This window comes from Lagopus muta, chromosome 13 (genome assembly GCF_023343835.1).
Source record: "Lagopus muta isolate bLagMut1 chromosome 13, bLagMut1 primary, whole genome shotgun sequence".
Taxonomy (NCBI): domain Eukaryota; kingdom Metazoa; phylum Chordata; class Aves; order Galliformes; family Phasianidae; genus Lagopus; species Lagopus muta.
The window spans coordinates 16,503,983-16,528,897 of NC_064445.1; the positions used below are offsets into that span (position 1 = coordinate 16,503,983).

Consider the following 24,915-nt stretch of genomic DNA (forward strand, 5'->3'; position numbering starts at 1 on the left):
GTCTCTCTCCATCATGAACAAGCCATCTGCAGGGACCTGGAATGCATTAGAAAGATGAACAGTAATGGTGGAGGTGAATATAGGTCTTCTGTTGCAGAAGAGCACAGCAGTTCTTGCAAGCAAGGAATGCACTGAAATCCAGGGTCTGCGACAAGAAAATTAACTGGAGCAGGAGGGATCTACTAATCTAGGCAGCCATTTAGTAGTACTGTCAAAAAAGAAAAAAGTTGAGAGGGATCTTATTTTGTGTTTTGGAAGGTGGCATGGATGATAAGACTGCTTGATGATTAGGGAGAGAAGTTTTGGTGCTTATTTAATGCCGCTCATTAGGATTTCATGCTTTAAACAGACCTGAAAGCCCCACGTCAGCAATGCTTTTGTCATTCGGACTGACTTTTTCTCATTGCTTCCCTTGTTCCTTTCCCGTGGTCATTTATTGAGGAGCTGTGTCCTGCTGACTGATGTTCTGAGAAGAATGTTATTGCTGTTGGAGATTGTGCAAGGGATTCTGTCTTTGTGCTGGGGAAGGACAAAAGATTTGGAACTTCATAAAGGGAAGCTGTGAGAAGTTCAGTTTTTAGACATAAATTGATGGAGAGCAAGTGTAAGTATTTTATAATGAGATCAGTGAAAGAACTCCATTGTCTGAAGCTTTTGTTTAACTTGTTCAGTTAAAAGAGGCTGGGTGGGTGTATTTAGATATCTCAATGCATACAGCCCCAGTGCTGTTTGTGTGCTGAAGCTGGCTGATCCCATACCTGTCCCTGAGAGATGGTTTTGCCCCAGTTCATAGAAAGGAGGAACTGAAGGTGCAGTGAGGGGAGCCTGCCAAACATTGAGCAGAATGGGAAGCAGGACCCTCCATCCTTCTTCCTGACTTGGCTTTTTGTATCTATTCCTTTTTTTCTTAACATTACAGCACTACCAGATTACACCTTTTCTTCCTCAAGTTGTTCAGTTGATAGTGTTGTGTGAAGAGTAGGGTAAATGGGGGTCTGCAGGTGCGTTCCCAAGTTCTTGTATTTGTGCCACATTGCCACTCTGTTAACAATGTGTAACTGCTTCAGGAGCAAGCGTTTTGGTATTTCAGTAATATATTTTTTAATGGAGGGCTTTGCCTACCAAATCTCAGTGATAGTTTTCTATTTAGTAAAGCAGACATTTGTAGAAGTTCCTTTGTAAGCATCAGATGGGCTTTCTTATTCTTAGAGAAGCATTACTTAAGTATTTATGCCAGTGTCTCTCAGTGTTTGATCTGTCCTAGATGAGATGTTTGCTTTGTCTTAGAATACATAGCATCTAAGTGGTCTACTTCAGGTCTTGATGGAGGTACAAATTTGGAAGAGCAGTATATGAAGGAGTACCATTTTGGAAGGCAAACAGGAACATCACAACCACAGAATTGTAATCAGTCACTTCAATATAAGGATCTTAGCAGTGTGCTGGAAGGTGAAATGTAAGCGGCAAGCCAGCATTCTAGCAGAGATTTGTTTTACTTTTTAGTATAAGATTTAGAGATAGCTTGTCAGCTCTGATAGCTTGGAAGGTCAGCTACAGTGGAGGATAAATATATTGAAAGCAGTGGTAGTTTTTCAGGGGTAATGTTTTAATTTTATTTCAGATATCAGGTGAAAGCAACTCCAAAGAATTTAACCCAATAAACCGTTGCTGTGTTCAAGACAGCAGTGTAAGGAGTACCTTTTTTTTTATAGTTGCTAATAGCAACTTATGTGGCGGACATAAGTGCAGTGATTTAAAAGGACACTGTGGTAATGTGAATTTCTTCAAGTAGTTAAATAGTGATGTCTTTCACCACAGCGGCCATGTCAGCTCTGCTCCCTGTCACAAAGTGAAGGACAAATGAACTTGCCGTTTTTATTTGCTGTTTTTTGGGGTTTTTTCTTTTTTGAATGAGAGGTTTTCAGAAAGCTGACAGTTGCCAGTCTAGTATGTAGTTTTAACTTGATTTATTTGAATTAGTGAAATATCCAGTAAATACATCTTAGTGTACTTCTTAAATATTTCTCCTTAGAGATTAAACTTCCATTTACTTGGACTCCAGACTTCAATTGCAGCACCTGACGGATTTCTTGAGAAAGGGAAAGTGCTGAAAGAGGAAGGGAAGGTCATTGCACACAGAGCCATTGCACTGAGCAGGAGCATGCCTCAGCTGCTAATCTGAATGCCACACGAGTGTGTACATACAGCAGGAGGCACGGCTGAGCCGTTTAAACTCTAGATTTCTTTTGTGTGTGTCGGTCAGGAGGCGTGTTTGTCTATGGTGAAAGAAGTTGCTTTTCTGCGTGGTGTTCCTGGCTGTGTGCTGCTGTGTGTGTATAAGAGTGGCTGCATTCATGGTGCTCACAGAATCGCAGAATGGCCAGGGTTGTTGGAAGGGACCTCAAGGATCATGAATCTCCAACCCCCCTGCCACAGGCAGGGCCACCAATTTCCCCATTTAATACCAGCCCAGGCTGCCCAGGGCCCCATCCAACCTGGCCTTGAACACCTCCAGGATGGATGAGGCATCTACAGCCTCTCTGGGCAGCTGTTCCAGCACCTCACCACTCTCATAGTAAAGAACTTCCCTCTGACATCCAACCTCAATCTTCCCTCCCTCAACTTAAAACCCTTGTCCTGCTATTAACAACCCTTTCTAAGAGTTGGTTAATGGGGGGACAGTGCTTCAAGCAAAACCCCCGGTAGGGATACTGTGCACAATGGCATACAAACTTGTCAGAAGAGCCTGGTAATTAAATGACTAGTTGTCAGGGAATGTTCTAGAGGTGGCATTCTCCCCGTGCCAAAATAAGTCCTAAAGGCATAGCTAATTTCAGATGTGATGCAGTTTGCTGTCTGCTATTGTGTGTATGGTATGTATGTATGGTATGGCATGTGTGTTCTTAAAGAACAAGTGCTATTGTCTTGGTTTGAGGCCTTTTTGCAAAGACTGTGGAAATTGTTAATGGGATTTTTCCTGCCCGTGGTGAGGTCTGGACTTGGCAATGTCAAAGTGGAAATGAAACACCTGTGCTCTGTCCTGCTCCATCACCTCTGGTCCTCTGCTGGCTCTGCTAAACCATCCAGGTTGAAATGGCACAGACATCTGCCCTCCTTAAGTGCTGGTGCTTCTGTCCATCAGAGAGAGAATTCCATTGGGCAACATCTTGAAGTGACCCAAAAGTATTTGCCAGGGCTCAACTTTTAATAGTTTCTTTCTGGCCATCGCTGCTTCTGTTGTCCTAGGAGTTTACTCTTTAAACAAGTACTGCCTTGGCCTCCTGGGACGTGCCTGTTACTTGGTAATCTCAGCAGCATGTCAACGGTTTACGAGCTGGTAACACATGCAAGCACAGCACAAGCAAAGAAATGAAGGATTCCTCTCGGAACAGAAATGAGTTGCTTGAAAAAACCCTGCTCCAGGCTGGAAGTGTCTCTGTGAATTCTGCATGCTGCAGTGTCTCTGACTGGCTTCTGAGAGCCATGTTTGCAGACTCTGGCTTCAAGGGGTAGGAATAGGCCTGGTGTTAAAGTAATTGTGGTAATTGTCCTTGAGACATCGCTTGGCTGTGTGGTACTCAGAAGTGTGGTCTTATGCCCTGCTGCTGTTCCTAAGCATGTCCAGATTTAACTGAGAACCTGGTAAATGCTCTGGGAGCTTTACAGAGGGGAAGAAATGGTCAGTATTTTTGAAAGATGTATGTATTTTCTGCTATAATTGGGTAGAATATGGCCATAACGTGATCGGTTCAATTAAAAGCATGTCAATAAAAGGCAGTTGTGTGCTACATAAAAGGGCCTTTTGTTGAAAACCGGCCTGAATTACGTCTGTTTTATACGCATTAATTTGCTTTGTACATACAGAATGGAGCTGATTGAACAGCGTGATTGTCTGATGAGAGCTGAAAAGCAGCACTTGCTGTAGGTAATTTAAATTGAGCCCTATTATCATTTACGGATTTATTCTGCTTAGAATCAATAAGATGAAAAAGGGTCTGAAAGCTTTAAGCTAATGCTAATCACTTTGGGGTCAGTGACTCCTTGTGTTTAAGTTACTTCTTCCTTGTCTTCACAGAGCTACTTGGAAAGTGAAATGTTTAAAATATCTGCCACTGAAGAGAACTCCCCCTCTTACTTCAGAGAGTGTTTTGTTATACTGAAGAAGTTCCCTGAGAAGGAAGTGATACCAACCAAAAGCACAGAAGAGATGCTCTAGAAAGAAGTTCAGCATAGATTTTGATTTTAAAGCAGTATTCTGGGGCTCTGGTGATTGAACTTGTCCTTAACACATGGAGTGAAGCCAGGTTTGGGTAGTTCCTATTATGGGGACAGTTTTGTTTCTGGATAATTTCTCTTTCTGGGTTAGAGGTATCACTGGACCTGGGACAGAAAAGACTAAAAGGAGGGCAGAACCAAGCTGGTTTTGAAGCAATCAATTGTGGGAATACAGTGAAACAGAATTTAAAAAGGGTGTTATTGGTTAAGTAGGACTGGAAATAAAAAATAAAAGCAGTTTGACAAATGTAGTTGTCTGATAAGACCTTGATTTGTTGTCTTCAGGGCTGCAGGAAAGAGACAAAGGTGTGCTGTGTGATGGGACAGGCTCTTAGAAGAAGAATTCCCCCCCCATCACTCTGAGCAAGGAGCTGTGCCACAGTTCCCAGCCCTCCAAACTTGCTCTGCTCCTTTTGGAGTTTAGGAACTGGTGCCAAAAATACAGCCTAAATAGAAAGTGAGGAAAAATTGACTCCTATTGCAGTAAGAATGTCTACTGCATGAATAACACATATATTATGAAAAAAGTCAATTACTGGCTGTGTAGTATAGATGGACTGTGTTCTTTGTAATGAAGCCAGGAAGCAAGTGAGAGGAGTGGATTTTAAGGAGGAGAGGAGTTTAAGAACTGGATTTGCAGTTCTGTGACAGAGCTTACTGCTCTCCAAAATCTACAACTTCTCCCAGAGTGCCAGGGATGATACAGAAACAGCGCTGCAGTGAGAAGGGCCCCGTCAGTCTTGATTTTGCCATTTCTCCTTGTTTTGACAGAGCAGATCATTCTGGCAGGCAGGAGGGTGCCCTGGGTGCTGCCTCCTGAAGCGCTGTGTGCCCCAGCAGTTCTGAGCCTTGGGTGCAAAAGGATGGTATGCCTCGCTCGAGGTGCGGGAGGTGCAGGGGACGAGTCACAGTTACCATTACTTTTTCAAGGCCCACCTGGGCATCCCAGGCACTGTGCCCTGCAGCATTTCTCTTCAGGTGCGGGGAGGTTAGAGCTGGGCTGTGGGGATGGAAAACTAGTATGGTTAGGATGGGACATCACAGGTGTTGTAGTTGGAAAGATTATCGTGGTGGAAAAGAAACAATTGAAGAAGAAATGCTTACCTGTATCTGAGATATAGGCTTGCACTGGAAAACTCCAAAAAGGAGGGCTCTCCTGGAAGAGATCCTTCCCCAGTGGTGGTCAGCCCTTAAATGGGGTCTAGGAGATCACCCAGCTGAATTGCCTTCACCTGTGCTCCTATGGCTGATCCAGTCCTTGCCTCAGGTGATCAATCAGTGGTTCAGGCCATGACTCAACAGGTCCCATACACAGGCATTTAAGCAATGGGTGCTTTTACAGCTACAGTTTTCCACGCGACACTGCTGTTGGAGCGGGTTGCTGAGCTTTGTTTTGTCAGCAAGGTAGCTTTTCCTCCTTGTACTAACTGTCCCCAGATACTCTGGACCGTGACTTTAGTTTTAGCTCTCTTAAAGGAGTTTTAAAAAAGCACGTTAAACTTTCTTGTATTAAAATGGGATGGGGCAGCTAATATGCTTTCTCGCAATAAATAGCTATAAAAACATCAAAGGTTTGGATAACTGTTAGCTGTGTATTTTGTAATGCCTATTGTATTTCCATTTTGTTAGCTCTATTTAAAGAGCGGTATTATCATGCCCCATTTCCTGTTAGATAGTTCTATTTGTCTGCACTACAGGAGGCAGGAGATTTTAGGTCCAGAAGAAATTATCTCTCAGTAAATTACTCCTAACTCCATTACTGAATACTAAGCACTCTCCCCTGGCTGCGTGAGCAGCTTGAAGAGATAACATTGCAATTTATTTATTTGTTTTGTCCCACGTATATAGGTGACACACGGACTCATCTGAGCAGAGACAGCGATAACTGACAGGTACATTAGATCAGACACATATAGCAAAGTTTACTTTGATTATGTAGCAAGTGTGAAGACGTACGGTAGCTGATGTCAGTTTGATCTCTCATAGTATATAATGGCTTGTCTCTTTCATGGCTGAATGGACACTAATTTTTGTCTAATAGGTAAGCTATCAGTTGAGAGTGTTTTAGAGAGTAGCCAGAGTTTTTTATCCTACTGAAAGGGAAACCATTCGTGAAATTATTTTAAAATTTGTTTGGATTGCTTGTTGTATTCATTTTTCTCCTTCTCAAGTCCTCTGTTTACTCAAAGGTACTAAAGGTGCAATATTTCTGAAGGACCTGCTGTGAATCTATTGCAATGTGTATGAGACCTTTCCATATTAAAATAGTTGCGGAGAACTGAATATATTGTCTATTTTGATGAGTGTCTGCCAAGCTGCAAAGTCTCTGCACCACTTTTTAAACTATAAAGGGAAAGGAGAAGCCATGTTCTGATATTACGATCCCCTTTCTACTCCCTTCTAGGCAACGTAGGAAGGATCTAAGACTGCAGTGTTTGTAGATGGTATGTTTTCTTACTGTTGTGTGGCCATGATTCTGGTTCCATTTATGAAAACCTTTTCAAAATGTTTTTGCAAGGCGTAATATAACAGATCTGTAATGTATTTACATTAAAAATTGACAAGCTCTGGAAGGGAAGGGTAATGTTCTGTGTGTCATGGCACAAAGGCAATTCCAGCAGAGACACCCATGAGGAACAGTTGCTTCTAAATTTTGGAGATGTCCATTTAAGAAAGGGGGAAAAAAAATCAAATTTTTGGTTACTACAAGTGTGGTAGAATTATTAACATCTCTGCACCCTGCTGTGTGTAAGCTCGTGGACTCAGGCTTATTTCAGCATGGTTCCCTCTTGTTTCTCACTAACAGGTTGAGCTGTTTTAGCTCTAATTGAAGTGATACAGAGTGAGGTGCAAATCCCTGGCATGTGTGGATCTTGTTCTCCTTCGTTGGGCTTTTTGTCTTTCAAACTAAGTCATTACTGCTGTGTAGAACTTCTCATGAAAAACACTGTGTTGGTGGGGATGCTGGGGAGATGTGAATGGACACCACCTTGTCAAAGGCAGGATGGGGATAATGTCTTTTCTTTCTGTTGGATCCAAATGTTCTTCCGTAAACAATTCATGTTCATGTAAACAATCATGTCAATAAGCCTTTGCACTTTTTTTTTCCAAAGGGTCTGATAGCAGAAAACAAAACAAACCTTAATAATAATATTATTAGTTTTAATCACAAAAGGGGGTTGCTTCACAGATGTTAAATATTGAAAACCTCTGTTGACATCGAAAAATGAATATTTGTATCGTTTCCTGAGGTATCAGTCTTAATCACAGAATCACCCGGGTTGGAAGGGACCTCAAAGATCATGTAGTTCCAACCCCCCTGCCTAGCAGGGCCACCAAACATACACATTTAGATCAGGTTGCCCAGGACCCCGTCCAACCTGGCCTTTCCTTTGCCTGTCTCATGTGAGAAGTGCATCTTGACTTGCATTAGGTAAATTACTGCAGAAGTGTGTGCTGCTTTCCTCTGCCCTCAGTGGAAAGGTGCTTGCTTCAGATGAGCACTGTGAGTTTCCAGCCTTTTTCAGTTTACAGACTGGAGGGTTTCACAACTGCAAGTTTCAGAATTAACTATATATTCACAGGAGCCTGCAGAGCAGGGGCGAAGCAGTAAACTGAAGGATGTTTTCAAGTGAATTGTGATATTGTCTAATAGTGAATTGTCCCTCTATTTCCACTGGGCTATGATTGATGTCCTTACGGTGTGACTGAAGTTCCTGAACCTTGGCTGCTGCTGGCCAGCTCGTATAGTCAGCAAGGTTGGAAAAGACCTCCCAGGTCTCCTAGTCCAACTGTCCACCTACCACCGATGCTGCCCACTATACCATGTCCCTTCATACCACATCTGCACACCTCCTGGCTGTGACCTCAACTGAAGCTCAAGACCAGCTTGTGGAAGCTGTGGTCACTGTGGATCTGCAGCATAGATGTGTGCTTGTCTTACATGTTTCCAAGAGTAGCTGCTCTTGAAATGGCAGCTTAATGAGGTAAAATCTGTAAGACTCATTAGTAATGGCCATGTCTGTGCTAGAAACAACCAGTGGGGTTCTCTCCTGCTGTCACTTGGGCTTGGGATGAGAAACTGAGATGCAGGTTGTGTTCTTGTTTTTAAAATCAAGACTTTCCTGTACGCTCTGTAGTAGTGCCTTGAGCTGCTGTTTTCATGTCCTTATTGCTGTCCTTAGCACTCCTTTCTGCTCTGCTTAGGAGGATTGCTTGTTTGAAGAACTGGGCTCAGAGGAGTGCACTCCATGAATTCCCCAAGCAGAAGCCACAGCGTGTGAATGTGTTCCATCTCCTCCTGTGTCCTCCGTGTGCAGCTCCCTGCTCCTTCTCTGTCTTAGAAGGTGAAAGCTTCCACTGCCACTGCTAAAACACCAGAAAAAAGTTTTATTGCTTCAGTCAGCAACTTCTCCACTAGATCAGTTTGAGAACATGCCAGCAGAAGTAAGACTTAGCTGCTTCTGATAACTTACTGATGAGAAACCGTCTTCAGGCTTTTCTCATACATTAACATGGCTGCTTGCTTCACTTATTTTCTTGTATTCTCTTTGGGATATACAGAAAATAAGGCTATAATAATGTTGTCCTCTCTTGTCTTCTTTCACAAACATTAATCCCATGATTTTTTATCAGTACAAAATAACCCTGGAGATAGGGCAGTCTGTGGATCAGCTTGTATGAAACTAGAAAACTGAAATTATTATGTTTAATTGTGTGTGAAAGTCAACTTTTGTCAAAATCTCTAGCTGTGACTGGGTTCTTACAAAATGCAATGTATTCTTTTCTTTAGCAGATCACCTAAACGCATTTTACTAGCAACCCTTCTGAACCAGATGAAACTGTAATTCAAGCTGTCTTGTCTGCTTCTGCTTTAGTTCACAATAATGTCACCATGCAGCTCACACTAAAGACTTCAGTTTTTGTTTGGACAGCCACATCAAGTATTTTGTCCTAGTTTTCTGCAGATCATTACTGATAAGGTAGCTTCTCTAAAATAATAAAATCCACAACCTTCCATTCTAGTGTGTATGTATATTTCAATGTCAAAGTTTTTCTACTCCATCAGTGTGACTTTGCAGCTCACTCCAATCTTTCAGTGACTTCCCACCGGCCTTCGTGAAGCAGTTCCTCTCCAGCTGGGATATGAGAAACCTTGCAGCCAACAAACTAAATTAACATGAAGTTATAATGCAGGGTATCACCCCTTAATTGTGCCTTGGCATTCTGCTTGACTAAATGTCTTTGGTCCTCTGATGTTTGTCCCTGCGTTTGCTAATAAAACAAATGCATGAGGGGTGGGGGGCAGCGTGGCCATGTGATGAAAGGAGAGGGCCCAGACACAGGGCTTGGCTGGGATCAGCAGAAATGCTGGGGGTGCCTCAGCAAAGGCAAGTAAGAGATGAAGCAAAATACTCGCTCTGCAGTGAGTGAGGTGAAAAGAAAAAGTGTGAGGAAAAGCCATGTAGCAGTGGGGTCAGGGAGGAGATGCTCCAGGCCTGGAGCTCCCTTGGCCCCTGCAGACCCCAAGGTGCAGTAATGGATGTGCCTCAAAGGAATGCAGCTGTGGGGAGTGCTGGAGTGCTCTACGATGGCTGATGCCCTGGTTGCAGCATTGTGAAGGAAGGAGTAGTCAAGAAGTGCTCTCCTGGGGCTGCCCATGGCCCCCGTGCCCCGCTTTTCTCCCCTTGCTCCCTTGAGGATGAGGGGAGAGAGTGAGCAGCCAATGGCTTCCCAGCAGCTGGCCGGGAGAGGTCCAGTGCAGTCACAGAATTGGGTTGGAAGGGATCCTGAAGTTCCAATAAATGACAAAATTTCATGCCATGTTTAAAAAGTTTTTTTTTTTTTTTCCTTGAACAGAGATATCTGACTCTGAAAAACAACAGGAGGTGAAAATGAGGGCAGTAGCCTTACTGGATCTTCAGTGGCAGCTCTGCAATTTGTGTTCCCTTGGGCCTCCTGCCCACCCCTGCTTATGGCTTCCATTTCCCTGCAGTAGAAATGGCTTGGGCACTTGCAAACCTCTGCCATGGGAGGCATTTGCGATGCGAGGTGAGAAGCTCAGATCTGTCCTTCATGCTGACAGTGGCTCGGGTGTAATTTCACTTTCATACTTTGCATGTGTGTGTGGAGACTTTAATTAAAGTCCTGGGTGCGTTCATACAGCTGTGTGTTTGTGGGCAGCTCCACACAGGTGTGGGTGGGCTGTAGCACGACCTGCTGGCTGGGTTTCCTTGTAATGTGTGTGTAGAGCTGCTTGAACATAGAAGAGGTAGAAATGCTCTGTCCTTACCAGCATTTTGTGTAGTTTGGGCCACTGTGTAAGTGAAGTACAAGTGGCATGCATATCATCCTGTACTTCCCATTCTTGCATGTATTTTGTTCGTGCAGCTTCATGGGAAGTTAAAACTCAGAAAGTTGCTGAAAGTAAATATAATTACGTTGTGCAATCTTTTTTTAATATACTTTTTTTTATTCTTCTGGCAATCTAAGCTTCATCTAGTTGTGATCCATGGCGTATAAATAAAGGGTTGCAAACAAACGAGTTGTTAAAATCCTCAATAGTAGGAAAATTAAAAAAAAGAATTCAGACTTGGGAAAAACATCATAAGGTTGGAGTCTTGTTCCCTTACCTTCCTTTTCCTTTCACTTCAGGCAACTTTTGGTAAACAAGTTGAGCAGGATTATTTCCAGACTGGAGAAAAGTTTATAGATGGAAAGTCTATAAGTAGAGAAATTCTTATTTACCTGTTTAAAGTTAGCAGTTCTCACTTTCCGAGTGGCAGCACATCCAGATTTATCCTTCAGAATAAGGAGGAAAGTGACATCGCACCCCCTATGGTTGGCAAATCTGCAGCGAGGACCCCATTACAAGCTGCTGGTATTTGTTATATGTTGTCTCATATAACTTGAAATAAAGGAATCACTCACACATTCATAATCAATACAATTACCACTACTTTACATGAATTAAGTAATTTGTATGGTATTACTGTTTGGGGCATTTCTATCCCTATTCAAAGTACTTTTTCAGTATTTCAGCCCTACTGATGGTAAAGGCAGGTGCATGCCAGTTGCCCACAAAACCAAGGCAAAGCTCTATGGGGAAACTCTTTTATGTCTATCTAGATTTGAATTTGTAGTCCCTTTCCAATTACTGTGCTAATTGTTTAAGAGATTGCTAGACTAAAAAAGTTTTTAATCGCTAATCTGTTTTTGAAAGGAACTGTGGGCTCAAAACCCGAACTACATACTTCTTAAATTAATTTTCTTCATGAATACTTCTTTCTCAATACAGATTTGTGAGTCAGAACACCCTACTGTGCCTTTCTTTTGTCTTTTCTTCAAACACCTGGCCTATTCTTCTTCCCCCCCCCAAATTGCTCTTTCTTTGTAGGCGAGGTTCTGATGATATTATGCTGCTGGAAATACAGAAATCTACCCAACATCCAATGCTATGAATGTGGAGCAGAGAAAAACAAAAGAAAAGAAAACTAAACAAAACTCACAATTGAGCCAAACGTGCAAACTGCAATAGAAATATTTTCGAGTGCTTCATGAAGAGATATCAGTACCCTGCAGAATCTTCCCACAAAGCACCTCAACAAACTCTAACATGGGGAGTAATGTCAAGAGGTTTAATTCAGCCACAGTTTTTCTCACAGTGGGCTAAAGCCTGTAGAAAGGGAGAAGAGGGCCGGCAGTGCGCTTGGATCTACTGTGCTGCTTTGAAAATCCTCCCCCAGATTTTTGCTTTCAGGAAAATCAGACAAACCCAATAATAATAATAATAAAAGCGGGGCTCCAGGCCTGCTTCAGCAGAAGCCTGTGCCAGGAGGCTGTGCTGATGTCACACAGAGAAGAATTAGGCTGCAATCCCGGCAAAAATTCTGCAGTCTTAATCCAGATCAGTGCAGGCTTTGCCTAAATTGCGGCGGATTTGTTATCCCATAAGGCAGAATGAAGTGGCTGGAAATAACGGTGCGTGAGAAGCTCTCTGTAAAATTACAGGCCTGGTTCTACTGGGAAAAGGCAGGAAAGCAAATGCTCCTGCTTGGTCTGTTTAAGTGTTGAGCCACGTGTCACTGTGAAGCAAGACCAAAGGCGTTCCAGTGAAATTCCCCCCAGCATTTCTTAAATGTCATTTTAATCCTATATTTTTAGTGTAATAAATTTTAGTTGTACCTTTTTACTTACATTTAAAATGGAGAGATGTTTCTGAAGAAGGAATCCTTCCTCTTGGTGAGATAGTTTGTTCAAAATAGCAGTAATCGACACGAAACGCTTGTTGAATTTTGGATACAGGTGCGCTTTGATTCTTAGAATGATTTCAATGTTGTCCTGCCTGTTTGTTTTCATAATACCATTAGCTTGCACAGCTGGATTTTCAATTCATGTGAAATAATGGAAATTTCTTGGAAGGACTCGCGGCAGAAAACATGAGATTGGGTTAGAGAAAATGTCTCTGCGTTTCAAACTGAACCCAAGTGAAGCATCGGCAAGCTGTGTTCTCTGCTAATGCCTGCTGACACCATCTTCCACCCAAACGGCTCAAGAATGCAGTGCTGCAGTAGGAGAGGAGAGTGTCTTAGAGGAAGGGTGCCTTCCTATAGGAAGAATCTGTAAAGAACAGCATCAAATCAGCCTGGCAGGGGAACCAACCCTGCTATCCAACCCCATCGTTTCCAGAGAGGGGTCTGTGGCATTTCTAAAAGTGGCTGTAACTACGTAATGGTAGGTCTGAGTCTGCTGTGAGCTTAGTGCAAGAAAGCATGCAAACTGCTGTCTCTTAAATCATTTGTGCCCATAGCTATTAGAAGAACTTTGATAGATAAGTTACCTCAGAACGTAACTGCTGAAACTACAGGAATTTCACCTTGTGAATTTATTATTATTATTTTTTAGGTGAAATACTGTTGGCCCTGTAGTCAACGGTAAAGTTTCTGATGAGTGCAAAGGACAGCCTTCAGCAGCTTTTTTTCATGTGCTCCTTCTAGTGAATTTGTCTAGAAATGTAATTTGATAAAAATAGCTAGGTTTTATTTTTATTGCAAATGGCTCACAGTGAATGCAAGACAGTTCTGCTTCTTTAAATGAAATAATGGCACAGTCTGCTGTCCTGTCATGTTGCAAGAATGACACTGGCAAGGAAAAAAGATATACAAATATGGACTGTGTAATGAGTTTTCAAACCACTGACCCATCTGAAAGGTTAATGTGGAGCAAACCCATTGCTCGAGTGGGTCCTGTGTTGTGCTGCCAGTTGGCAGCCTGGGCGAAGGGAGTGGTTTGGCAGAAGTGAGTGGCTGTTGTGAAAGAAAACAAAACTTGTGAGTGTCGTGGTTATGTCACTGTCCAAGCTTAGTCCTGCTCGTAAGGCTGAGCAACAGCAGTGTACTCTGGATAGAAAGCTTGCTTTTCCTAACAGTAAAATACCGCTGCCTTCTCCCAGTGAGAACCACAATGAGATTTGTGAATCCAGAAATACTTGTGGTTGCTTACAGCTCAAGGGTGATCAAAGCAATTAGTAGTTCAGAGGAAATGAAAAATGGATCTGCCTGATGCAGCCAACTGTGTTTAGGTCTGTGAGCGAGAAGGACAAACTCAGGGAAGTATAAAGCAGCAGTAGTTAGGTATCTGGAGCTCTGCACTCAAACTGCAGCCTAGAAAGCATCTTTGATAGCTTCAAGAGTAGTCCCAGAGTACCTGTGAGAAAGAAGTTCTGAGGAGTACAAAATATTTCCTCTGAATTTAGCATTTGTGAATGGTTTTTAGGAACCAGACAGTGTCAATGGAGGTGTTCCATGCTGTTCCATCAACCCACAGAAATGGAGCTTGCTAGGGCTGCTGCTGCAGATGTAGGCAAGGGAACCTGCAGGTGTCCTCAGCTGTTGGCCTTTCTGATGTGATTGCTAAGCAACAATTAGCACTTACATAACTACCATTTGCACTGTCATGATGGTTTAATCAGTCCTCACAACAGCCCTGTGAGGTAGGCAAGTAAGCTGCAAAATGAGGATGCTTATCTTTGCTTTACACGAACCAGACCAAGAGATAGGATTGCTGTTCTCAGTCCCATTTCACAGATGGGGAGGTTCAGCAGGAAACTCTGAAATGACTTGTCTGAGGCCAGAAAATGAGTTCAGGATTTTGCTGAGTTGCAGATGTCTGGTCAGTAGGGCTCCTGTTTATACCTATGCTAGAATCAGTTCGAGGAAGAATTTAACATTTCACGTTTAGTTTTCACTTGAATTCTCAATCTACTCAAGGCATGAGACATGGGAATGCACAAGTAACCTGTTAACTTAGTGGTCTGTTAATATCTGCCACTAGTCATGCTAGAGTATTTAGTAAACTCATATTTACAGTATTAGCTATTTACTGATATGTAGAAATGCACACAGAGAACTACACAGCATTTACTGCACGTTAACAGCCTATTTTCACAGGACGGTTTTCATACACAAAGGATTTTTTTAATTATTAACCACTGCCACTGGACATAAACGTTTTTAAAGTTTAAAACAAGATATGCTTTATACAAACCTGGTTCTGAATCAAAAGCCTATGTTGAAAATACTCGACAGCTCCTTCCTGCTAAGCCTAACATGCGAGATTTCACTGGCGTCTGCACTTCAACGTGAAGCATGGTTTCAAAGTCAAGAACATACTATGTACCAGTTCTTATGTACTGTATGTAAGAGTTCCTCCTGAGAAACGAGTTAAGAATCACTTCTACGACTGAAGTTATTCCTACAAAGAATTCTGAATCCTTGAACCAGCATCCAGTGACTTCGGGGATTTCACAGCTTCAGTTTCATGTCAGCCTGAGTTACAAAGATGAGACAGTTCCTGTGATTTTTTTTTCCTGCACTGTCCGAAATTGTAGGTAGAAATGATGACAGAAGTCAACTTGCTGCATGATTTCACACTGTGATGAAGAAAAACAACTTTTAGCAAGGTTATTTCCTTGTTGCCCATTCCATTTTGTCCATTACAGGTGGAGGGAGTGCAGCTGGGTGCGTGTGTTTGCCTTCTTTTTTAAACGTCTCTAACAGGCGCTGCTTGATGGAGAAAGCATTTCCTTCTGTGGCTGTAGCCTGCGGGAGAGCTCCTAACAAAGTTCTTTGTTGGTATTTGAGACGAGGTTTAATTGAGGGATTTGTGCTGAGTGTTCCTTCGCTTTGAGCCTCAGCGCTGCGATGCTTGATGTTTTCCTTTCAACTGCTGCTGGATCAGCGAAGACAGTGAGAGCGGGGTCTGATGGGGGGCCGGGGGCTTTCATGAGCACTGAAGCTGTTGTCATGAGAGGATTTAAAGCACTGAGAAACCTGTATTTGAAAGAAGTCAATATTATCCAAACTAAGAAGTGTTTTGCAGAACAAGTATGTGTAATGGATTGCAGGCAAAAAAAAAAAAAAAGACAAAATAATACTAGAAAATAATCTGCTATAATTTCCAGTTTCTTCCAAATGTACATTTTGTTTTGCAGGATATATTTTAGCTTTATTTTGCAGCAAAGCCTCTTGCTTTTAAACCAACAAACACTTCTAATTGAAATAAGGCAGCTGATCGGATACGGCACGCAGGTACCTTGAATACTGACCTGACCTTAAATCCTTTCTGAACAAACCTGGGATGCTGGAGATCAGCCTGCTCTGTGAAAACAGCAAAATATCCCACAGGAAGACCAACGTATGTAGCTGTTTATGCAGCCAGTTTGTTCAGAGAAGTTGTTTCATGTGAAATGCAGCATTTGTGCGTGGCAGAAAGCTCTGCCTGCTGATGTGGAACTATGGCATAGGCTGTAGCTTAGCAGGAGAGCACAGCCTTTTACGTTTGTGTGTATAATACATGCACATACACACACAACAGGACTTTTTGTATCCTAAGGACTGCCTTCTGACATCCTGCAAATAAAGGACTAAGACTTGCTGACACATCTCCATGTCTGTCTGCAGTCACATCTTTATGGTGCATAACCTAGGTCAGTGTGCGAGGTAGCATCTCACAGCTGTTACTCAAACTGCAATCGTGAGTTAAGTTTTCACTAGCGTGACTTAAAACTAAATCTTGTTTTTTCTCAAATCATGTGATCCCACACAGGAACACCAGTCCTGTTTTAGTGAGCTTATTTCTCTGAGAAATTCATGGGAGAACGTGTGAGTATGAAACTAACACACAATATTTTTAAACACTTTGAGATTTGGGGGGAAAAAAATACTTGATACCTTCCAAAGTGCGGATTTAAAATGGGATTTCTGAAGAGAGAAGTCCAGGTAAGGCTACTGAGGCCAAATGGCCCTAAGGTTGAAGAAGTAAAGGCCGGAGACATGGATGGCACAGCCAGTGTTGAGAAAGGCATCGACCTCCACGTGTGATCGAGGATGGGGGAATGGCTGAGCGGAACGTCCAAAACCAGTCCAAGTGGGTGCGTTAAGGAGATTCCTGGAACAGTCCCCAGAATTTCAGTTTTTTCACGTTTCCTCCACTTTGCCCTTCTATTTTGGAACCAGACCTTGAATAAGAAATGATAAAGGCATTAACTGAACTTGTTCTGGAGTTTATCTTACCGGCTACTACTGCGTGCAGCGACAGAGATGGCAAAATATTTGCTGTTAAGCTAAAACACATCTCTTAATATTAAAGATCCATTCGTAAATACCTTAGTGGGTTAATTGATAAATAAATTGGTTATAAACACTACAGATTTGATTTCTCTAGCTCTGACTGAATGGTTCCATGCAGTTTCAAGTCACGGTAATATATAAACCTATCACCTGTGGACTTGAGATAGTTATTAAAATGATTATTCTTCCTAAGGCAGTTACTGAAAATTAAATTTCAACAAAGCCTTTCAAAAGGTGGCTATTTCTGCAGAGATACCTCAGAAAGCACCTTAATTGTGACTGTAAGACTAAGCAGGCCAAATAGGTGATGCGCGCCTTTATCTTGATGACCAGGACTTCCATTTTTATATAGCAGATTAAGAAGTAAAGCTTCTATAATCTACCGTGAATGTAAACAGCATTTAATTATGGCAGCATTTCACAGAATTGCAGTAGAAGCTGATACAGAAGTAGAAAATCTAGCAAGTTGTATCAGAACAGGGAATCAAGCTGTTGCTAATGGAGTTTGAACTGGTGGTGGTTTTGTGCAGTAAGTTGTTGAACATGTAGCCTCTTTGAGCCTGATTAGTCATTATTTTAGCCCGGTGAACATCTTTAAAGCATTTATTCAATCCAGTATACAGATCAGAAAACTGATTTTTCTCAGTGTTATTCTTAAGCATTCACTGTGCTGACCCAGGATGGTAGGAAAGAGCAGAGTGAGGAGCATCAGCTGTAAAACAGTGGGGAGAGGGTTTTGAAAAAAAAACAAAGAAAATAAAATCATAAGCATGTGCTGCTGAGGTTGCACACTCAAAATCCAGATGGACTCAGCTGCTGGGGTCTTTGCGTCCCCTCTGCTTTGAGGGCCACTCGAGCTGATTCTGAACTGGATCTGGACTTGGAAGAAAGTCATTAGCCCATAAACTCGTTTGTCACACTTCCATATAATTACTGTTGAAATCCAGTGGAAGTGATCTGTAAATAATAGTTAAATGCTCTTGGAAATGTTCTTGGCTTGGTTAAATGTTCTTGGAAAGACTGTCTGATATCCTATATGCAATTAGGGCTCTCTGAAATTTACTTCTGATGTAAGACAAAGGTGGGCTTTAAAGATGAGGGTCATTTACCATGCAACGTAGTTATCTTCAGAATAAGAATCTATCAGTGCCACTTTAAAAACCCTAAAAATTGCACATTGCAGAGGTTAGCAGAGGCTAAAGCAGTTATTCCTTTGGTTTTAGCTTCTGACACAGTCATTCTACATTGACAATCTATTATGAAGATCTCTGAATTTTTGTGGAACTGTGCTTTTTAATAGTTGGATTACATTATTATTGTATTACTGCATATCTGCAGTTATGTTTCAGTCAAAAAGTATTTTACGAGATCTAGGTTTTTATTGGCGTAGCATCTGAGAATTGGGTTTTGGAGGTTCCCAGCTGTGCTTCAATAATCAGAAATGGCAAATAACCGTTTGCAGTGACTCATTGACCTTCAGGTGCTTGGAAGGGAAGCCCCCCCAAAGCAGGGTGCTGCAGGATGCTGTGGCTTTGCTGTCCTGATGCTGATGTTCCTACGCACGTCAATGATACCTACACTTGCTGTGGGGCTCTCCAGAGTCAGATGAAGAATTACTGCTGTGGTCCTTTCATTGCACATATTTTATTGCCTTCACACTGGGGAATTGCTGTCCTCCTGGAGGAGCAATTTGTACTGCTCAGGTTAGATGTGTAAACGTACAGGCAGTTGGCAGCAGGTGGTGCCAGAAATGAGCTTAATCACTGCCAACAGATTACTGCTTAAAAGTAATGTAAAGTCATCTTATATTTGTAACTGCATTTCCAAAATTTTTTAAGTGGAGCCTAGCTGAGGTTTTACGGATCACAGATTCAAAGCATTTTCTGTTAGAATAATCTAATTATAAAGGCGGTGCACTCTGCAATGCTGCACACGTGCAAATAAATCCTTTCCTAAAAAAGAAATAATGTGCTGCAAAGGCCTTCCTTTCCTTACTAAATCTTAGCGTTGTTCTTCAGTCTCCTCATAAAGAAGATGAAAGTTGGGCTTTTCTGCTGCTCCTGTCCTAGAGCAAATCCATGTGATGACTCAAACTTATGATTACAGACGGTTTGGAGTTTACAACTAAACTTACATAGTCATCTCTCAGACTTTTTATTCATTGAAGGGGAAGGAAATATAGTACAGATATCTGGTAATTACCTTCAGGAAAAAAGCTGGCTTTCAGCTTCTTGCTGGTACGTATTCATCAACTCAAGTGTTAAAAGGGGCACAGACACACCTCATACACAGTGTGCATGTCATGGCCGCTATCATTCACATCAGTCATCTTGAAGCAGTTCTCCTTTGCTTCTTTTAAAAGGCTTAACTTGCCTTTATTTTCATAGATATCTGAAGTGCCAAGCGAAATGTAAGAGAAACTGCTGTGCTGGTCTTGAGATCTTTATGGTATGAGTGCAATAGCAGCGGAACAAATACTTTGGGGAAAAAAAATGCATCACTTAAGTATTTGAGTAATTCTCAAATCTCAAAGAAAGATGAGTTTTGAACATCTTCAAATTGTACAAAAAACCACCCAAATCATTTTGCAATTACTAGAATTGCACGTATGTGACAGAAGGAACATTTCCTTTCAAAAGGAAAGGTAAGCATGTAAAATGTGATGGCTTTCTTGTTGTAATTTCCTTTAAAAATGTATCATATTTAATTGATGTAATACCTTGCAGGGATTAAAAAGCCCTCCAGAGGTGACTGAACGTGCTGTGTTTCTGCAGTACCCAAATGCAGGATCCTAATCAAGAAAATACAACCAGGGTACTTTGAACAGTGACACATGTAAGCTCATGTTTGGACACTGATCTAGTTTACAGAACTAAAACACCCGAGTAATGCTTCAGTCTACACGTGAAGAAAACAAAACATTCCTTTCACCTTTTCTTATTTTCTTCCCCTAGCAGCAATATGAACTGTGAGCTGAATGGTAAGAACAGATGTGAGTGGGACCGAGGAGCTTCCCAACACAGGCTGTTGAGATTACAGAAATGTTTTGCAGACTTTCACCCCACTCCTTTTCCAAGGTAAGAAGGGATGCAAAGATGCTTGCTTCTAGCTCTTCCCTTCCTCTGTAGAAGCAAATAATGGGGGCTGAGGGGCTGAACTCTTTGAAGTGATGCTGAAATGAGAATATATTAATAGGTATTTTTCTTCCTTATTTGTTCATTTTCATAAAAGACTCAAAGAAGCAAGAGTAAAGGACAGCACAGCGGCTTGCGCCCATTTCAGCTAGCTAACAGAAGAGTATCCCCAAAGAAACAGACCCCGATTTGAAAATGTTGAGGTGAAGAACTGGTCTGATTGCATTTAATAAAATTAGTTTCCTGAAGTTACACTAGAATAAATTAACAGTAATGGTACATCACTGTCTCTATTCATCCTCTTACCTCCCGGCTTAGTTGTCTTCTGCCCACTACAGGACAAGAACACCTGCACAAAGCAGAAGCACTGTGCCCTGCAAGTTCACCCTGTGCTGACTGCGTGCTTGTGCCCAGGAGACTTGTTAGGATCTGAATCAGACAAGGAGTTTGTAGGTACAGGGAACAGCTCTCTGACATCCCTTCTAACATCAACTGTGGTATGTTCCTTGTCAGTGCCATTCTGACTCCATCAAACCTACCACTTCCATGTCTTTTAGATGAGTCATTAGGAGGTGAGTTCCTCTTTGCCATCTACCACTGTGCCATTCCTTCACCAAACGGACTACAGAGTGAGCGCCTTACAGAACAGCTGTAACAGTGACAGGGAAAGCTTTCCCACCCGTGTCCTTTCTGTCTGTGGATGTCACATGTCAGTGCCAGATATTGGGGTATTTCACTGACTGGAACTTTTAGTGATTAGTGATAGGATGGGGAAAAGCACATTGTTTCCTCCAAGTCCACATCACAGACACTAACAGCACATCCAGGTATTGTCAGATGAGTGATCTGTGAAGTGCTGTTAATACTTCTAAGGTACATGTTAAAATAAAAAGCTAAAAACAAAAAGAGAGAGAGAGAGAAATGGAACCCTACAGATGTCAGCAAGCACTGCAGGCGCAGTGATTTAAGCAACGACAAGATATATAAGCACTGGTGGTATCAAAGCTAAGTGGCAGTAAGCAGGGCTGTCACCCAGTTCTCAGTGCTTCAGGAATAAAGCCATAGCCAGGGCTGTGCTGGAAGAGGAGCTCGCTCATTATCTGATATACCCCCCAAGCCAGGTGCAGTGCAGTTTCAGTTTTGAGCATGAAACTCAAAACTCTCCAGTGTTTGAAATGGTTTCAAGAAGAAAAAGCAAACCAAAGCACCTCGCTTTTGCGTAAAAAGGGTCTTCTACCTTATGCTAGAGTTGAACCTGAATGAGCTACTTCTCAAAAACGTTCTAGATGTGAGTGCTTTGGTCGGGGAAATGTGCTGGGGTGTTTGTGGGCTGCCACGGCTGGCCTCTATATGTCTTATTTTCTACGGGTGTTCTTCTGCACGGCTCAGCTCGGCTGTAACAACCCCCCCCCCCCCCCCCCCCCCGCTTTGCTACCTGAATGCTACAGTAACCCCGTACTTGTTGTGAAGGATAATTCAACAGCGTGATGCGTTTTTTTCGAGCTAAGCTGGAACGCGAGAACGGTGCGAGTTACTCTCAGCACCTCGCCCGACGGCGCCCTCGCTTTTACAGCGCTCTCGTAACCTTAAAGCTCGGGAAGACAGTACCTGCTTTGGAGCCCCGGCCGTGAACGCGAGGCGGAGCGCGGTGTGGGACGCTGCCAGGACGCCGTCCGTGTCCCCGCTGCGGGATCGCGCCCGCGTCTCCATCCTCCGGGAGCCGGGAGGACGGCGCGGCTGCCCCCAACCCCGCGCCCCGCGTCCCCGTGGCCGCCACCCACCTGCACGCGGGCCTCCGTCAGCTCCAGGCGCAGAGCCAGCTCCTCCCTGCGGGGCAGCGCACCGTTAGCCGCCGCACCGCCCCGGAGACCCGCGGCCCTCCGCCCGGCCCGCCCGCGCCGCTACCTGGTGAACACGTCGGGGTAGTGCGACTTGCGGAAGGCGCGCTCCAGCTCCTCCAGCTGGAAGGTGCTGAAGGTGGTTCGGTACCGCCGCTGCTTCCTCTTCAGCGCCGCCGGCGCCTCGCCGCTCCCCGCCGCCTCGCCGCGCGGCCGCCCGCTTCGCTCGGACGCCGCCGGTTCCTCCGCGGGGTCGGGCCGCGCCGGGCGCTCCTCGCCTGCGGGGAGAGAAGCGGGCGGTGAGCGCGGCGGGACGGCTTCGTCGGGACCGCTCCGTCGCCCCGCCGTCCCTCACCGTGCCGTCCCGCCGCGGGGCCGCGGCCCAGGATGCCGTCGATGAAGTAGGAGGTGAGGAGGTGCAGCGCCGGCGGGGCGGCGGGGGCCGCGCTCTGCATGGCGGCAGGCGGGCGGCGGGGCGGCCCCGCGCTGGATTTTATCGGCGCGGGCAGCGCCCGGCTCCGCGCCCCGGCATTAGCATTTCATTAGCGCGCTGTCGTCAAGGCCGGGGGTGGGACGCGCCGGGCACCGGGCGGGCGGAGAGCCGGCACGGCCCTTCTTCGGGTCCCCGCGGGGTGCGCGGCGTCGTGCCGGTGCCCCCGGGCTGCGGAACGGCGGGACGGCGGCCGTGCGGGCTGGAGGGGGGCGAGGGGAGGCGGCTCCGCTCCGCAGAGGGAGGGCGGATGTCGGAGTTTGGCTCCGTCGTTTCTGCTGAACTTCAGCGCGCTGAATTCAGCATTGGGAAAGTGCCGCGTGCCGCCAGGTGCTGGGAGAGCGCGCAAAAGCATGCGAGGGATCTTGTGTTTCAAATCAGCTGTTAGCGCGAATCCTCCGAAAGGAGGACGCTGTTTCCGCAGAGGCTCTGTGCTCTTGCTGCGGTGCGCCGCTGGACAGTGACATGAGTTGGTGACACGCTCCCGAGGTCGAGGTTTTGGAGGATGAGAATAAAGCGCAGTCCCTAGGGACTTAAGGGAATGTAGCAAAACAGGGATTGAAAAAAATCGAATCTAAAAATCAGTGGCTGAAAGTTGAAGCCGCACAAACTTATTAGAAACGAAGCATAGATATTAAACCAACCCTTGGGTGTCATTGCTGGTGGGTTCTAGGTTCCCTATCTCTGGAAAGCTGTCGAGGGGGAGATGCTTCCCGAGTTTGTGACCCACATGAGTGACTGAGTCAGCTCTTGGTTCCACCTGGCTTCATAGCCCGCAAACACACACCTTGCTCTGTTGCTCCTCTGTTCTCTCACCTCTCTGGGGCTGTGTGTGTGCTTATCACTGCTGTCTGACAGAGCACCTTGCTGTCACAGTGCTCTACTCTGCCGCTGAGTTCTTCATCGGGGCAGCTCTCAGCTTCATTTTTTGCTGCAAAAATTGTGTCTGGCCTGAAGCAGTGAGCCTGTTCTTGCAGCACCCTCATGAGAAGCTGTGGGAAAGCTCTTACAGCACTTAGTGATGCCTACTCTTAGAAACATGCTTTTCTAAAAGATGGCTACCACTTGGTTAAAGCTGTAGCAATTTCCAGAACTTGGGTCTGCAGTGTCACATTGGAAAAGAACTTGGGGGTGCTGGTGGATGGCAGCTGGAATGAGCAGCACTGTGCCCTCACAGCCCAGAAAGCCAACCGGATCCTGGGAGCATCCAAAGCAGCACAACCAGCAGGGCGAGGAGGGGATCTGCCCTTCTGCTCCATGCTGTGAGACCTCACCTGGAGCGCTGCGTCCAGATGGGGAGTGCTCAGCACAGGAGAGACACGGAGCTGTTGGAGCGCATCCAGAGGAGGGCACAAAAACGATGTGAGGGATGGAACACCTCCCTGCAAGGACAGGCTGAGAGCTGGGCTGTGCAGCACGGAGAAGGGAAGGCTGTGGGGAGAGCTGAGAGCGGCCTGTTGGTATCTAGAGGGGCTGTGAGATGGAAGGGAACAGATTATTGAGCAGGGTCTGCTGTGACAGGACAAGGGCAGGCGATTTCAGACTAAAAGAAGGGAGATTTGGATTGGATACAAGGAAAAACTCTTTTATGTTAAGGGTGATGAGGCTCTGGCACAGGTTGCCTGGTGAGGTGGTGGTACTTCATCCCTGGAGAGACCCAAGTCAGGCTGGACCAGGCTCTGAGCACCTGATGGCTGTGGGTGTCCCTGTTCAGTGCAGGGAGTTGCACCACATGATCTATAAAGGTCTCTTCCAACACAAACAATTCTATGATTCCAGCAAGCTGGATGAAGCTCTGAGCAGCAGGGCTTGCAAATGGAGCTGTTTGGCTTCCGGTTTGTTCTGGGCAAGTGTGATGCTGGCTGTCCTGGAGGGAAGTCACAGAGCAATTTCATGGGAGTAAATTCCGAAGGGAGCTCAGCAGGAGAGAGGTCGTGCAGCTGAATTGCTGAGACCCCGCATGAGGCTGCTGCTTTCAACTGAGGCTGTTTCAGAAGTGTGGAGTGTGGAACTCATCTTTCCTTTTTGAGAAGTGCGTGGAAAGCACAAGTTCCATCAGTAGCCTCATGGAGGGGCAGAGGGATAGACACTTGTACCTCTTAGAATGGGGAGAGAAACCTTCAGTCTGACTGCCACAAGTTCACCAGACACTCTAAAGGAGAACAGCATACCTGGATTACAGACAAAAGCTTCTCTGCATGAATTGCCTGGCTGGTGTGGGCTGAGGGAAGCTAACACTGTTTAACACAGGAGAGCTTATGTTAAATGTGTTCTTTTTCCATACAAATTAAACAAAATGAAGTACCAAATTTCTGCATGTTCTTGTGCAATTGTCTTTCCCTTGGTTTTAGTGACTGTACCATACATTTGTTCCACTAGTAAGTCACCAGGATGTGTGTGCTATACGTGGTAGAAGTACTGTGTATCTGTACTTTTTTCCTAATGCACTCCCTTATACTTCAGTGAACTACAGAACTGCCTGTGTTTCAGTGTTTGCAACTGTGTTTTTTTAGCAGCTTTTAGATTTGTGTGTTGAAGACCTCATCTGT

General features: G+C 44.4%; 1 protein-coding gene and 1 long non-coding RNA gene across 2 annotated transcripts; one reads left to right on the top strand and one right to left on the bottom strand.

Moving 5' to 3' along the window:
* Positions 1-5,587: 5,587 nt before the first annotated feature.
* On the top strand, positions 5,588-9,379 carry LOC125699575 (uncharacterized). The gene is made up of 3 exons (XR_007379624.1): positions 5,588-5,679; positions 6,124-6,167; positions 8,482-9,379. It is a non-coding gene; the product is annotated as an uncharacterized LOC125699575 (long non-coding RNA).
* Positions 9,380-12,461: 3,082 nt separating this feature from the next.
* On the bottom strand, positions 12,462-22,083 carry ESX1 (ESX homeobox 1; the record flags this gene model as incomplete). Its single annotated transcript, XM_048959977.1, has 4 exons — positions 12,462-15,605; positions 16,506-16,792; positions 21,820-21,865; positions 21,944-22,083. Coding segments are annotated over 4 exons (690 nt in total), but the record flags the coding sequence as incomplete, so codon positions are not given.
* Positions 22,084-24,915: the final 2,832 nt, after the last annotated feature.